We start from the raw sequence: 16,558 nt of genomic DNA, 5'->3' as shown, positions 1-16,558 counted from the left end.
CACGTCTAGAGAGCAACATTGTTGCCAATTCTTTGCAAAATAGCTCAAGCTCTGTCAGATTGGATGGAGAGCGTCTGAAAAGCAATTTTCAAGTCTTGCCACAGCTTCTCAATTGGATTTAGGTCTGGACTTTGGGCCATTCTAACACATGAATATGCTTTGATCTAAACCATTCCATTGTTGATCTGACTGTATGTTTAGGGCCGTTGTCCTGCTGGAAGGAGAACCTTCTCCCCAGTCAACTCTTTTGCCGACTTTTCTTCTAAGATTGCCCTGTATTTGGCTCCATCCATCTTCCCATCAACTCTGACCAGCTTCTCTGTCCCTGCTGAAGAAAAGCATCCCCACAACATGATGGTGCCACCACCATGTTTCACGGTGGGGATGGTGTGTTCAGGGTGATGTGCAGTGTTTTACATTTTGCTTTTAGGCCAAAAGGTTCAGTTTTGGCCTCATCTGACCAGAGCACCTTCTTCCACATGTTTGCCAAGTCTCCCACATGGCTTCTGGCAAACAGCACTTCTTATGGCTTTCTTCTTGCCACTCTTCCATAAAAAGGCCAGATTTGTGGAGTGCACGACTAATAGTTGTCCTGTGGACAGATTCTCCCACCTGAGCTGTGGATCTCTGCAGCTCCTCCAGAGTTATCATGGGCCTCTTGGCTGCTTCTCTGATTCATTCTCTCCTTGCCCGGCCTGTCAGTTTAGGTGGACGGCCATGTTTTGGTAGGTTTTCAGCAGTTCCATACTCTTTCTATTTTTGTGTGATGGATTGAACAGTGCTCTGTGAGATGTTCAAAGCTTGGGATATTTTTTTTTTATAACCTAATCCTGCTTTAAACTTCTCCACAACTTTATCCCTGACCTTTCTGGTGTGATCCTTGGCCTTCATGATGCTGTTTGTTCACTATAGATCTCTAACAAACCTCTGAGGACTTCAGACTAGCTGTATTTATACTGAGATTCAATTACACACAGGTGGACTCTATTTACTAATTAGGTGGCTTCTGAAGGCAATTGGTTCCACTAGATTTTAGTTAGGGGTATCAGAGTAAAGGGGACTGAATACAGATGCATGCTGTACTTTTTACATTTATTTGTAAAGAATTTTGAAAACCATTTATGATTTTTCTTCCACTTTACAATTATGTGCCTTTGTGTGTTGGTCTATCACATAAAGTCGCAATAAAATACATTTACGTTTTTGGTTGTAACATGACAAAATGTGGAAAATTTCAAGGGGTGTGAATACTTTTTCAAGGCACTGTACACAGGCGGTCCCCGGGTTACAAACAAGATGGGGTCTGTAGGTTTGTTCTTAAGTTGAATCTGAAGGACCCCTTTCACGCTGGAGGCATCTTTCAGGTGCTTTAGCGCTAAAAATAGCACCTGAAAAAAGCCTCAGCTGCAATCCCAATGTGCAAGCCCGAGTGCTTTCACACTGAGGCGAGGCGCTGCACTGGCATCACAAGAAGTCCTGCAAGCAGCTTCTTTGCAGCGCTTTAGGAGCCGTGAATACACCGCTCCTAAAGCGCCCCTGCCCATTTAAATCAGTGAGCAGCGCCTCTGCATCAGCTTTTTGTGGGCGGATTTAACCCTTTTTCTGCTGAATAGCGCTGCTAAACCGACGGTAAAGCAGCACTAAAAATAGCCCCGCTTTACCGCCGACGCCCTGGCGCTGGCAGTGTGAAAGCACTGAGTCGGAACAGGTACATTGTTTAAGTGTAGCTCCAGCCAAAAACCCTATTTTTAGCTTTTTGGGTAGCATAGGGAAGGGTTAACACCCCTGTAATGTTTTCTTTGCTGTCTGTGCTCCTGTTCAAACGATTTCAGGTCACTTTCTGTCCTAATGACGATTGGATTTTGAAGATTTTGGGTTGTTGTGGAAACAAGGATTGGTGATAAAGCATCAGTGGAGACACCTTTTTCCAATGATAACTCTTATGCCCCGTACACACGATCGGACATTGATCGGACATTCCGACAACAAAATCCATGAATTTTTTCCGACGGATGTTGGCTCAAACTTGTCTTGCATACACACGGTCACACAAAGTTGTCGGAAAATCCGATCGTTCTGAACGCGGTGATGTAAAACACGTACGTCGGGACTATAAACGGGGCAGTAGCCAATAGCTTTCGTCTCTTAATTTATTCTGAGCATGCGTGGCACTTTGTGCGTTGGATTTGTGTACATACGATCGGAATTTCCGACAACGGATTTTGTTGTCGGAAAATTTTATAGCCTGCTCTCAAACTCTGTGTCGGAAATTCCGATGGAAAATGTGTGATGGAGCCCACACACGGTCGGAATTTCCGACAACAAGGTCCTATCACACATTTTCCGTCGGAAAATCCGACCGTGTGTACGGGGCATTAGAGTAATGAATCTCCCTTCCTAGGGGGAGATTTCCTCTCACTTCCTGTTGTCTCCCTTTGTAAGTAGGAGTTGTTTGTAGGTCGGATGTTTGTAACTCAGGGACCGCCTGTGCAAATCTGCCCCTTACTATTTATATTGAAGTTTTTCAAACAGGCATGCATAAGGCTTTGAGTTTACGAAGAATATAGGATAAAGTGAATGATGTGAATGACCTGCTTTAAAATGTATGCCAGGGTAGTTATAAAAAAAAAAATGCAGTATGCCTCAGTAATACATGTACCCCCCCCCCCCATGTTTTATTTCTTTAAAGACCGTGCAAGTACAGAAAGTATATTCAGTTCCCCAATCCATCCTGTTGAGGCGAACGCAGCATTTTTGTGGATTGAGTGGTGTCAGCCCTGCCCAGTGGCCTTTTGCTAAAATACTCAACCCCTTCCACTCTTTCATCACTACAATATATAACGGCAAATAGTTTTTTTAGTTCTGAGAGCTGGAAGGGGTAATTGCACTCCTTGAGATAACAACACAGGAAATGAGCAGGAGACGCAGGACAGCTCTGAATTTTAGTCATGACCAACTGGTATTTTTTGCACTATTTAAATACAATTAAAAATATTTTCAATGGTATATTTAACAGACCAAAAGGTAGCAAAAAAAAGGGGATTTTGTTGAAACTTCAATAAAAATCTATTGAAAGTAAAAAAAAAAAAAAAAAAAAAAGGGGGGGGGGGGGATGGACAGTGTTGGAATTTACAATACACTGTAAGAAAAATCTGCAGTTAGGATAACCATCTCTGAAGGGGGCAAAAACCCCAGTGATCTCTGGGCTACTGCAAAGTAAGAAATTGGGCAGCACTTAACTATAAGTCCATTAAAATGACTACAGTCACCCGATTAAAAAAACAAAATCGATCTTTTGATTTCAACTTGCATTTATCTTCTTCCTGATAGCTAGCTTAGTAGTGTTCTTGCCTGAACAATACATATAGAAGTCCCTTAACCAATAAACTTAAAGGGGCTGTAAACTCTATTTAAAAAATAACAAACGTCATACTTCCACTGTGCAGTTTGTTTTGCACAGAGTGGCCCCGATCCTCCTCTTCTAGGGGCCCCCAGCGGTGCTATCAGCTCCTCCACGCATCAATAAACCCCCTAGGAGAAGCACTCTAGGAGGAGGGGGGGGGGGGGGGGGGGTAAATGTGCGGGCACACTCCCGAGTCCAGCTTTTGCGTCCCTAAACACAGAATGCTGGACTTGACCCCAGCACCCACGTCATTGGATTTGATTGACAGCAGCGGGAGCCAATGGCTGCACTGCTATGAATATATCCAATCAAGAGCCGAGAACCCCAGGCAGAGAAGGTGAGCGTGTCTCTGCCGTGGGAACGAATGGGCTCAGGTGAGTAAAACAGGGGGGCGGGGGGGGGCGGTCAGTGTCTGAAGTTTTTCCACCTTACTGCAAAGATGCGTTAAGGTGGAAAAACACGTAGGTTTACAACCCCTTTAAAGTGGATCTTCACCCTCCAGATCACGATCCCTTCTCTCCACTCCTCCCGTTCTCTTTAGGAATAGTACTTTTTATTTTTTATCCTACTTGTACGTCATTTTGCCTTGGCCAACGCCATGCACTCTCCTCCCTTTGCCTCCTGGGATATGCACGTCACATATCCCAGGAAGCGTAACCTTTCATTAAGGAAAGGAGGAGGGAGTGGGTCTCATTATGAGGCGTGCTCGCTGAACCCGAAACAGTCTGCAGCCCATCGATGATGTCATAGGGAAACATGATAGTGCCGGGACCAAGCTCTACCAGAAGAGAAGAGGCTCTCAGCTGGACAGTGCTGGATCCGCTGGGTAGGTGAGTGTTTAAACTTAAAAGAAATCACTACCAGGTAGGTAGGGGTTTAGGAAAAAAAAAAACTGGGAGTGGAGGGTGAAAATCATCTTTAAGGTCATGATGGCCTTGTTTTTGTTTGTGACTATAAGCATGAGCTGCAGCATTATTTGCACTGATTGTTGCAAACCACAGAAAGGATTGTGGGTGCAGTCTCTGTTGGGTGGAATTTAATTGTGTGTTTGCATTCTGATATCGTATAACATAACGTCTGACAGGTCACCATCTGAAAGCTTTGTGGAACATTACACCTTTTTATCTTTTGAGTGCTACACTTGGAAAACCAGACAATTTGTGTCTCTCACTGCATCTTGAGCTCTGTTAATGATATATGGCATCTGCCATATCACCAAATATCGTTGCAAAGAGGGGGGAATGGCGCAGGCAAAGTTGCTTAATTTTTTTTGAACATCAGTACAGTAAGCCCCATGGACTGAGACACTTTGGCCGATATACAATATATTGTCAAAAGTATGGGGACACCTGAATTTATACACACACACATGAACTTTAATGGAATCCCAGTCTTAGTCCGTAGGGTTCAATATTGAGTTGGCCCACCCTTTGCAGCTATAACAGCTTCAACTCTTCTGGGAAGGCCGTCCACAAGGTTTAGGAGTGTGTCTATGGGAATGTTTGACCATTCTTCCAGAAGTGCATTTGTGAGGTCAGGCACTTGTTGGATGTTGGAGAAGAAGGCCTGGCTTGCAGGCCGCTCTAATTCATCCCAAAGGTGTTCTGTCAGGTTGAGGTCAGGACTCTGTGTAGGTCAGTCAGGTTCCTGTCATGTTGGAACAGCAAGGGGCCATCCCCAAACTGTTCCTACAAAGTTGGGAGCATGAAATTGTCCAAAATGTCTTGGTATGCTGACGCCTTAAGAGTTCCCTTCACTGGAACTAAGGGGCCAAGCCCAACCCCTGAAAAACAACCTCACACCATAATCCCCCCTCCACCAAATGACTTTGACCAGTGTACAAAGCAAGGTCCATAAAAACATGGATGAGCAAGTTTGGGGTGGAGGAACTTGACTGGCCTGCACAGAGCCCTGACTTCAACCTGATAGAACACCTTTGGGATGGATTTGAGCGGAGACTGCAAGCCAGGCCTTCTCGTCCACATCAGTGCCTGACCTCACAAATGCTGGAAGAATGGTCAGACATTCCCATAGACACACTCCTTAACCCTGTGGGCAGCCTACCCAGAAGAGTTGAAGCTGTTATAGCTGCAAAGGGTGGGCCAACTCCCTTTTGAACCCTACGGACTAAGACTGGGATCCCAATAAAGTGGTTGTAAACCCTGCAAGGTAATGTTATTATGTGCTAGTATGTTAAACTTTCCTTAAAACAAAGCTCTTTCAGCTCCAAGATGTCAGTTACTACAGGTTACCCCCTATCCATTAGACTATGTCCGACTTAATTTATCACCTCAATCGCTGTCGCGATAGGGTAAAAGTGTAGCCCAGGATGAAACTATCTCCTGTAGGCAGGATAAATCTTATCAAAATGATTTTGATGCCACAGTTACTTTATGTCCTACATAATTCCCCTATGGTTGTCCTGTTGAAAACATTTTGAATCATCAACTCAATTTTCAGATCGCTAATATGGCATTCTAAACCTGCTAGAGTAAGGCTGGAGCAACTGCAGTGTCTGAAAGATACCGGAGGGTTGGCGTTACCCAACCCTTGGCTTTATTATTTAGCCTCCCAGTTGCAGCACATAGCAAGGGTTCTTCGCCCACTGCAGGACCAACCGATGAACCTACTAGACTCCTCCCTTCGGCTTCTTAGCTTTACGACTGAAATGGGGGTGGCGGATGGGTTGGAAGCATTGCGTTTTAGCAAGTCTAACAAACTTTACCCCTACATACGCCCTTATGCAGAAAATTTGGAACAATGCTAGGACGATACAGGGGGTTATGGGGTTTTTAGCCCCATCTGGGATAAGTAGTATCATCAGGAAATAGCAAAACTACCATATGGCGAAAAATGGAAACCCTATGGTATCTCACATATGTCCCACGTTTTCTGTGACGGAAAATTACCTTTTCAGAGCTTTGAGTGGATTTCAGACTTCCCTTATCCATGCATTTCTATTTACAACTTCAGCATGCAATCAGGGCCCAAGGAGGAGTGGATCTGTGGTTTATGCAGCCTACTCCTATTTTTAAACACCTGTTTGAGGTCACCTCGTACAAAGGGTTTATATCTTGTTGCTATGCCATGTTACTCAATCTCTTTCTCCAGGACACCCCTCTCAGGGTGGTGTCTCAGTGGGAGATGGATGTTGGGGCCTTTGAGGAGGAGCAGTGGGAGGAAGCCCTGTAGGCCGATCCCCAGTGCTCCTTGAATGTGGCTCAGCGTCTGATACAGCTATATATAATCTTAAGAGTACATTATACCCCAGCTAGATTGGCCCGCATGGGTGTGAGATCGGATCCAACCTGTACCAGATGCTGTAGGGATCATGGGGATTTGATACACCTTCTATGGTGATGCCCAAAGCTCCACTTGTATTGGAAGAAGGTTATAGATACTATTAACAGGGTCTTTCAGGTCCAGATTCCGAAAGACCCAAAACATTGCTTACAGGGTATTCTAGATGTTCTCCCAATAGAGGAAATTCCTAAACAGGCTATTGTCAGGGCCCTCTTTCAGGCCAGTAAAATGATTCTGAGGCACTGGTAGTCCACAGAACCTCCTGCAGTGCAGGAGTGGATTACTCAAATGGGTAAAATCATCTGCCTAGAGAAACTTTTATATATCAACATAGGGGCAAATGCTACAAGTTTGAGAAACTATTGTCCTCCTGGCTAGATGTGCCGGTTTTAGCCCCAGTAGACCTGGTTGTGGACTGCATATTCTAACAACTGACAGAATACCTGCAAAGCAATTTAAAGACCACAAAATGGTGATTACCCAGTGGTACTGTACGTTTAGTAAGGCTTTACTTGATTGTGTGGGGGAGAGATATGTCACTGTTTCTAATGTGGTGTACAATGTACTGATTCCTTGTAAGTTAATGTCTGCAGTCCTTACGGATTTATTTTGCCTCATTTTATTTTGTCTCATTTCTTGTGCTTAATAAAAACTTTTTTGTTTGAGAGAAAAAAAAAAGTCAGAGCTGCAGATCCTCCCATCTTCACCCATCTTGCTTCCGGGTTCGCGGACTCCTGCCCTGTGACTGGCCGGAGCCGCAATGACATCACCCCTGCGCATGTGCGTAGGAGCCACCGTTCATGGCACAGGGCTCCGAAGGAACGGTGCTGGTGGCACAGATGCCAATTCCGTTTAGGAGATATTTACACTACCTATAGGTAAGCCTTATTATAGGCTTACCTATAGGTAAAGGTTAGTGATGGAAGTTTACTTACACTTTAAACTTCATGTGCATGTAAAGACAGGCATCCCAGTACTTTTGACAATATAGTGTATATTGGCAGGTAGGTCAGGATAGTAAAGGGTTCCCCAGGAAATGAATGTGAGTGGCTTGTGTGTGTCTTTTATTCAGTTAGGGGTTTTTTTTGTTTTTGTTTTTTTTTTTGTTTTTTTTTTTTACTGGGTTTTTTTTCACCTTTTTGCATCTGTGCTACTGATCTCCAGCTTCCTTTAGTCACTTCCCGTCCACATGCCCTCAGCCTAGCATCAGCTGCACATATTATTCTGCATTGGCTTCCTGATGGTGACAACAGTAGACTGTGCCATGTGTCTGTACAACTGCTTGTAGCCTCCATCAAGGTACACAGTGATTGGCTGATAACACAGGAGCACAATTGGGAGACCATTTTTACCCCATTCCAGGAAATGCCTGAACAAAGATCTTTACACCACCCTCTTCATTGAGGGTGACTATTGCAACAAAAGTCATTTTATTTGATCTTATATAATGGGCGTTTTGTTCTATTTTGGTTGGAGTTCTGATTCAAATAATTTTGGAAATGACATGAACCCTTTAATCTGTTCAGGTATGTCTTCTGTTGTCCAGTGCATTGACCTTCTCTGTTTGTGTTCCAGATGCAGTTCATGTAATCGGCTGGATGGGAGCTCCCTTTTAGAAGAGGCTACGTAAACGAATCCCTACTTCCAGTCAAATTCAAAGCTGCTGATAAGCTCTACACTTCCACACAAAACGGTACCAGGACGAGCTGTTGGGGCCGCCAGCAATACGGAAGCTCTCCCTAAGAAGCCAGGGGTGGGGGTGGGGATGAAGATAAAGCAGTCCCCTCCCCCCTCATCCAGTAGCGTGCTGCGGACAGTAGATTGCAGAGAGAGTCCTGTATTTGGCTCTGCTGTGTGAAGTGAAGGGGTACGCACATTTTAATTCCCCTGGGCAGTACAAGGGAAAACAAAAAAAAACCACAAACACTTCTCATCAACCACGCCATCACGTCCTCTCCTCCAGACTTTACTCACGTAGGCCGTAATTGAGGGTAACACTTTCTTCCCCATCTCCCACCTCCACACTTTGAAATATATAAATATATATATATATATTCAGTTTGCAGTAGACATTCCTTATGTATTATTTGTATTTATTTATGATTATCAGTTTAACAATTAATGTATCAAACACCTTTATGAAATATGTATGGATGTATACAGTTTTTTTTTTTTTTTTTTTTTCCTTTTTCATTATTTTTTTTTTTTTAATTCTGAAAATGATTCCATACCAAGCACTAAATATTTTAAGTCTGTATACTGCTAACAGGGAGGGTTCGGGTTTATTTCCATAGTCCCACATCTTACGGAGAGTTTTTAAGATGGATATTTAAGAGATGAATTGTACGCTGCTTTTTTTCCGATAGATATGTGCCTAGGAATCTGCAAGGGGGGGGGTGTCTGATTAGGACGATCACTACATTTTAAATCGTGTCTTCGGGAATGAATCTTATTGCTTTGTGCTTGGCAGAATATTATTTTACATTGACATGTTAATGCCTTTTTTTTTTTTTTTTTTAAGAAAATACAAAAAAAAAGAAGCAAGAAAACAACAAATGAATGTGAGGAATTGCTTTCACTGTGTGATTTCCTTTTAAACAAGGGGTGAGGAGTTTAAAAGACAACCAGTCAAGTTGTCACTAACCCTTAGGGGGGTACACAATGCCTTTAGGAGAGTTGAGCCCATGCTGGCTGTGTATTGAATGCGTTGGCTCCACCGTTGGTGACGTCTGGAAGCAGGACGAGGCATACACAAAGCCATGGCTTCTAAAGCAGCATGGATTGGTCTTCAGTGGGTGCTGTGTACTTCAAAAGACTGGTTCTCTTTAGATGGTCAGTACTCCTGAAACCAATGTTTCAGGTTGAAGCTGGCAAGATCAATATCCCACTGGCTTAAAAGAGACCTGTGCTGAGGGAAACATTTGAGGCTTCCATTGCTGAACTCCTTAAAAAATGCTAGTGGCTTCTCTGAAAAGCTGAATCTTTTGATTTCAGCACATTCTGAGTGACCTACCTGGAAAAATCCTGCTGCCAATGAAGGTGGAAATTCCTGATCTGCATGCTTGTTCCAGGTCAGTGACTCAAAAACAACTAAAGACATTAGATCAGAATGGCAGCCAAGCACCTAGCATTGTCAAAAAAAGACAATGGCAGCTGCGTGCAGGTTTCCTTTTAATTTCTCTCCAGGGTTTTTAGGCAATGAGATCTTCACCAGAGTTCCCAGCTCCACCTACCCATTGCATCCCTTGTGAGCACGTGCCCGCATTTGGATATCTGTAGTCCACAAATGAACGGTCGTGTGATTGTAGGAAAATTGCACAAATGAAACCTCTGCATCTGCCATGTGTGGCACTGCTGGACGTCTTTTGAAGTTCAGTTTACCCAGAAAAATATTTCAGCTGAAGGTGAAGGCTCCTGCTGGATTTTTAGATCTCCCGCGAGCGTCACTAATGAGATCTGTCAACGTTTCTGGGTTTGTGCCTGCCTTGGGGCTTCGCTGCTCCTGCTTCCAAAATAATCTTACTCCTTCAGTGTAGCATTCAGCAGAGTAGTGTGGAGCCCCCTGTGAAAGACTGCAGACCACCAAACCCAAGACTAATAATCTCACTGCCGGGCTCCTCCAGAGACGTGAGACATTTTAGTTCCTCGGGAACTGTCAAGAATAGAAATATCCTTGGCTTGTTCACATGGACTGTAGGGTTTTTTTTTTTTTTTTTTTCTTTATCAAATCATTGTGGACATCAAGCTTTTGTAAAGCATTTGGCACACTTGGATCAATTTTGTTGAAGCCTTTAAAGAAAACTTTGGTTCCATTATGGGGATGTTTAACCTTAATGTGAGTGCTGACTCTCATTAGAACCTTGTTGAAAACCTTTTAGCAGCCTGTTTAAACAAGCTGATAGCAGGCTTCAGTAAGCCACAGCAGTACTTTAAAGTGACATTCTGCTCTGCCATCAAGATCTCTACGCTGAATTTAGCTTTAAAGGCTTCGAACTATCCAAAAGCTTTGGAAAAGCTTGCTGTGTACCTACTAGTCTTATAGAAGCTGAAGCCAAAGTAAACAAGGCCAATCTGTCCAACAGTGCCATAGCATGCTTGACGTGAGAAGGCTTTTTGTACAACCTAAGGAAACAAGGACACAACACAAAGTTTTAAATGAATGTTTGCAAAATGTTTTTTGCAGTTTTATTGGCTTTTAAAGTTTTACATTGAGCAACAGACTCTCATAAGAGTCATGTCCCTACTTTTTTTGTTAAGTTACAGACTTTAGTTTGTACAACATACAAATACAGACACCATTGTTCATAACTTTTATTCTTTATGGGTAACTTTTTAGTCTCCCTGACTAAATGACTGAAGCTTGCAGGACATCACAAGGAATTCTGGTGACAACCTCCCTGCCAGAGCCTTCAAGTGGTTTGAGAAGCCAGTGTCCATGCAGAATTTATTTTACTTTAGGGTGGACAAGTCTGTAAATGTTGATGGGGAGAGCTTTTAGCAATCATCACTTTAAGTGCCATAGCATGTATTGTATATTAGACGTTTGTAATACGGAGAGTGAGGACCCTAGCTTCCTCTTCATAATCTCGCTGTAACCCATTGCTGATGTTGGCTGGTGACACGGATCCTACAAAAGCGAAGTCAGAGCCCTCTGTCAGGCGGTGCCTTACAGCCTCCATACACGCAGTACCGTCACACCCTACACTAAGCTCTGTCTGGCCCATGTGTCCACAAGGAACTCGGGAAAACCCAGGTGCTGTTGATCAGCACTTCTCATGTAAATAAAATTTAAAAAAAAATAAGTCTTGTGGAAGGAGCATTGGAAAAGGAAATTCTAAGCATGAAAGCAATTCTGTACATGAATCGTGTACCTGCTGCATTATCTTTGCAGATTCTATTTTTGTTTAAAATATAAATTGTATGTGGTCAGGAATTGGTGGATTTTCAAATAAAATCAGCTTCAACAGGTTTCTGTGTGTTCATTGTTTTATTTTGTGTGTTGGACCTCTTGCCTTGTCTTTTTGAGCCTTACAGGTATTTTGGAGAAATAGCAGTAACGTAAGAGCCTGTGTTTGCGTCAAGTGGTTTTTGCGTTCAAAAACAAGTCTATAGGAATGCAAAATCCACTTGAAGGAGGTCAAATGGACCTTTTACCCAAATATTAATGTAAAGGAAGCCTCTACAGGGGAAGTATGAAGACCTTTTATTGCTGACCTCCCCTTTTTTAAAGTTCTAGCGCCTTGTCTGTCTATGCTTATCTAAATACTTATAATACATTGGGTCACTGACCCAGAATAAGTTTGAAGATCAAAAGTTCTGGCTTTTCTCTCGACTGTCCTGATCCACATGCTTGTTCCATATTGGTGGATCCAAAAAGGTATTGAAGAGACAGCATTGACCATCAGGCAACAACCATTTTTGCAAAAAGGTCAATAATGGAATAACCCATTAGCAAAACTAGAGTGGTCACCTGATGCAAGCTGTTATATTCCTGTGAAAAGTCTAAGCTAGGAAACTATCATGCAGGTTTATGTTATTTGGCTGTAAAGTCATCATTCATGTTGTAAGGAAGGTAATCGGACAATCTGAAACTTCCCCTCAGCAGAGATAACATGACGGTTGGCCTTTGGTCAGGTGACCAGCACTGGTGAAAGCCAGGAGTAGCCTTTCTTCAGAAGTAATTCAGCCCCTCTGTTACTCTTTATCAGTTCAAGTAATCTTGTTAATAGAATATATAATTTGGTTTACTATCTGGGGGTGGGGGGTGGGGGTGGAATTGTTTCTTTAACGGTCAGCAGATCCAGAGATACAGGCGGCTGAAGTTATAGGCAGAACTTTTTCCTATAAAAGTGAAGCTTGGCTCTGGCCCATTTTCCTGGCTCCTGAGCTTCCTTATTGGTCCATGCAGCAGTTCTTTGCATGCAGAGTTATGGATGACAAGAGCTCATCTGGCTATCAGTTTCACCACTTGCCAAACTCTCCCCAGCCAATATGTCTGTTAGGGGTTTTTTAGCCGAATGAGCTCCTCTCGGGTAATGCTTGTACAACAATGAAATATGTTAAAAGCCTCCATTACATTAACTTTATAGACCGTATAAAGCCCGCAGACAAATACTGCTGCATAAAGAGCCCATGTTGTCATAGCTTAAAGGACCAATACAGAGGCTCAGGGTGGTTGAGGTCAAGCTGGAGGTTTCATTTTGCCATCCTCCTGTCCAATGAGGCTCCTCATTAGTCAGTAAGGGTGTTCTCATTGGCTTAGGCAGATGGTAGTGGGTGAAGCTGCAGAACAAAAAAAGGCAGCTGCAATAAAGGATCACAGTTGTCACAGTGGTTACCTATAGAGACTATATGTGGCTTGACACGGACAAAAATTTAAAATTAATGTAAGTTTATTGAATAACACTAAAATGACTAAAATAGTCATATCAAAAAAAGCTACAGGAACTATAAAATACCCTTCACCACTACCAATAAAGACAATATTGTCTCAACACGCAAACATACATATACACTGTATTGCCAAAAGTATTGGGACGCCTGCCTTTACACACACATGAACTTTTAATAGCATCCCAGTCTTATGCCCCGTACACACGGTCGGATTTTCCGATGGAAAATGTCCGATCGGAGCGTGTTGTCGGAAATTCCGACCGTGTGTGGGCTCCATCGGACATTTTCCATCGGATTTTCCGACACACAAAGTTGGAGAGCAGGAGATAACATTTTCCGACAACAAAATCCGTTGTCGGAAATTCCGATCGTGTGTACACAAATCCGACGGACAAAGTGCCACGCATGCTCAGAATAAATAAAGAGATGAAAGCTATTGGCCACTGCCCCGTTTATAGTCCCGGCGTACGCGTTTTACGTCACCGCGTTTAGAACGATCGGATTTTCCGACAACTTTGTGTGACCGTGTGTATGCAAGACAAGTTTGAGCCAACATCCGTCGGAAAAAATCCTAGGATTTTGTTGTCGGAATGTCCGAACAAAGTCCGACCGTGTGTACGGGGCATTAGTCTGTAGGGTTTAATATTGAGTTGGCCCACCCTTTACAGCTATAACAGCTTCAACTCTTCTGGGAAGGCTGTCCACAAGGTTTAGGAGTGTGTCTATGGGAATGTTTGGCCATTCTTCCAGAAGCGCATTTGTGAAGTCAGGCACTGATGTTGGATGAGAAGGCCTGGCTCGCAGTCTCCATTCTAATTTATCCCAAAGCTGTTCTATCGGGTTGAGATCAGGACATTTAAATTCCTCCACCCCAAACTCGCTCATCCAAGTCTTTATGGACCTTACTTTATGCACCTGTCCAAATCATTTGGTGGAGGGGGATTATGGTGTGGGGTTGTTTTTCAGGGGTTGGGTTTGGCCCTTTAGTTCCAGTGAAAGGAACTCTTAAGGCGTCAGCATACCAAGTCATTTTGGACAATTTTAATGCTCCCAACTTTGTGGGAACAGTTTGGGGATGGCCCCTTCCTGTTTCAACATGACTGGGCACCAGTGCACAAAGCAAGGTCCATAAAGACATGGATGAGCGAGTTTGGGGTGGAAGAACTTGATTGGCCAGCACAGAGTCCTGACCTCAACCCGATAGAATACCTTTGGCATGAGAGCGGAGACTGCGAGCCAGGCCTTCTCGTCCACATCAGTGCCGGACCTCACAAATGCGTTCCTGGAAGAATGGCCAAACATTCCCATAGACACACTCAAAAACCGTGTGTTGAGGTCAGGACTCTATGCAAGCCAGTCAAGTTCCTCCACCCAAAACGCACTCCTAAACCTTGTGCACAGACTTCCCAGAAGAGTTGAAGCTGTTATAGCTGCAAAGGGTGGGCCAACTCAATATTGAACCCTACAGACTAAGACTGGGATGCCATTAAAGTTCATGTGCGTGTAAAGGCAGGTGTCTCAAAACTTTTGCCAATATAGTGTATATAATGTAGCATAGCACATTTTAGTGTATGCAGGCTAGGAGGGCCATCACATGAATATATTCCTCTCACAGCCACACATAAAGTGTCCAACATAAAATATATATCTCCCTGGAGAAAAAAAAAATAATAAAGATGGCTAAGGCAATTGTTTAAAAAAAAAATATATATCTATTGACAAGGATATTTTTACCTACAACCTTCCCTGTGTTTGTCGCTTTTTTGTATTTTTTTCTTTGGTGTTGTCACAGTGTGATGAGTGGGGTGTGGGTCCTCAGACCTAATCTGAAAGTCTTGGGAGGGGGTGGACATAGGCCTTCTGGCTTGGTTCGCCCTCTCTCATGGGTCTCCCTTCGGGGGAGTCCCACCTAGTACTTGGGTGGGTCTGTTTTGGCAGACCTTCCAGAGAACGGGGGTTCATCTGGTTTCGGCCAGATGTACCTATGTGAAGTACCTCAGTCCCTGTCTGGAGCCTAACGCCCGGGGGATCAGGGTAAGGTTCTTCCCTAGTGGAGGACAGTGTAACACCTGTTGCACGTTTTTGTGTTTCACTCTTTGTGCACTTTTTTTGGCACCGGGTGGAAGTTTTTGGGTGTGTTTTGCAGGCCACTGGCTTTTCAAATAAAAAAAAAAAAAAAAACATAAGGTCTAGGCCAGTGATGGCGAACCTTGGCACCCCAGATGTTTTTGAACTACATTTCCCATGATGCTTATGCACTCTGCAGTGTAGGTGAGCATCATGGGAAATGTAGTTCTAAAACATCTGGGGTGCCAAGGTTCGCCATCACTGGTCTAGGCAATGTATCTGTATTATTATGTCTCTTTTCTTCTCTGTAACTTTTTCTACTGTAGAAACACTATGCACTTTCAATTATGTCTACAGCACTATACTAGATTTATAGGAGTATAACTGGGTTGGTTGGTCCACCCGCTGGCTAATAAAACAAGTAAATGTCTATTTATCTCCCAAATAAATAGTATCTAAATGCTGGGTTAGTAAACATAGAAGTGATGAGTGCTTGAAATAGTTGAAGAAGGCAAGGAATGGGATTGAAGACGGCCAATTACAGGTAATAGGCTTGGCCAAGGACACATTGGCTTGGGGGATTGTATAAACGTATAGATGTAGTGTGTGGACCCTAGCTACAAAGTCTGGCAAAGTCAAAACTTGTAATAGAGATTATGGGTTCACTTGAAGGATAACTCCCCCCTCCAGCAAAGGTAATAATACACTTAAGCCCTCATGCACACAGGCTGTTAAAAAAACGTTATGAAAACGCCAGTATCTTTGCAGTGATTTTTTTTAACTTTTTTCAGCGTTTTTGCAATAGCGTTTTTGAGCGTTTTTTCTGCGTTAGCGTTTTTGAGCGTTTTTTTTTTTTTTTTTTTTTTTTTTCAATGGATCAAAAACGCTAAAAAACTTTGGTGAATGACGTTTTTGAGCGTTTTAGCGTTTTTACAGCTGAAAAACGTCTCTCAGAACCCACTGGTCCTGGGTTTTTTTTACAGCTTAAAAACGCCTATGCCACTTGCAGCTCAAAAACGCCTAGGTGGGCATGAAGCCATAGACTAACATAGACAGGCCTTTTTAAGCTGCAAAAAAAGCAGCTGTAAAAACGTCCGTGTGCATGAGGACTTAAAGGTTGTTATGCTAGGGGGATTGATGATGAAAAATCCTGAGCTACCCTCTTCCAGCCCGATAAAAAGGAGACTTAATTGGGGCACAGACATGTTCCTTTTAATTAAGCTGCAGGCCAGCATTCATGTAAATAAGGGCATAATGCCTATCTCAGGAAAACGTTCTCCAGTCGGCGGGCTACACTCTATCAGCTGGCTGATGTTCTGTCTATGACTGACACTGGAGGTACATATAGACTTTCCTGCCATTGTCCCACTTGGAAGATCACAAAGATACAGC

At 43.3% G+C, this 16,558-nt stretch overlaps 1 protein-coding gene across 1 annotated transcript in view; it reads left to right on the top strand.

Moving 5' to 3' along the window:
- Positions 1-11,674, top strand: part of LOC141126890 (phosphatidylinositol-binding clathrin assembly protein-like) — a gene marked incomplete at its 5' end in the record, with an annotated part of 37,949 nt that extends 26,275 nt beyond the window's left edge. The window contains 1 exon segment of the mRNA XM_073612943.1: positions 8,282-11,674. Coding sequence (XP_073469044.1) covers positions 8,282-8,296 — 15 coding nt within the window.
- Positions 11,675-16,558: the final 4,884 nt, after the last annotated feature.

The sequence above is a fragment of the Aquarana catesbeiana genome, linkage group LG02, assembly GCF_042186555.1.
Source record: "Aquarana catesbeiana isolate 2022-GZ linkage group LG02, ASM4218655v1, whole genome shotgun sequence".
Lineage (NCBI taxonomy): Eukaryota > Metazoa > Chordata > Amphibia > Anura > Ranidae > Aquarana > Aquarana catesbeiana.
The sequence above is the reverse complement of the archived record's forward strand: the minus strand, read 5'-3'. Positions and strand labels throughout refer to the sequence as shown.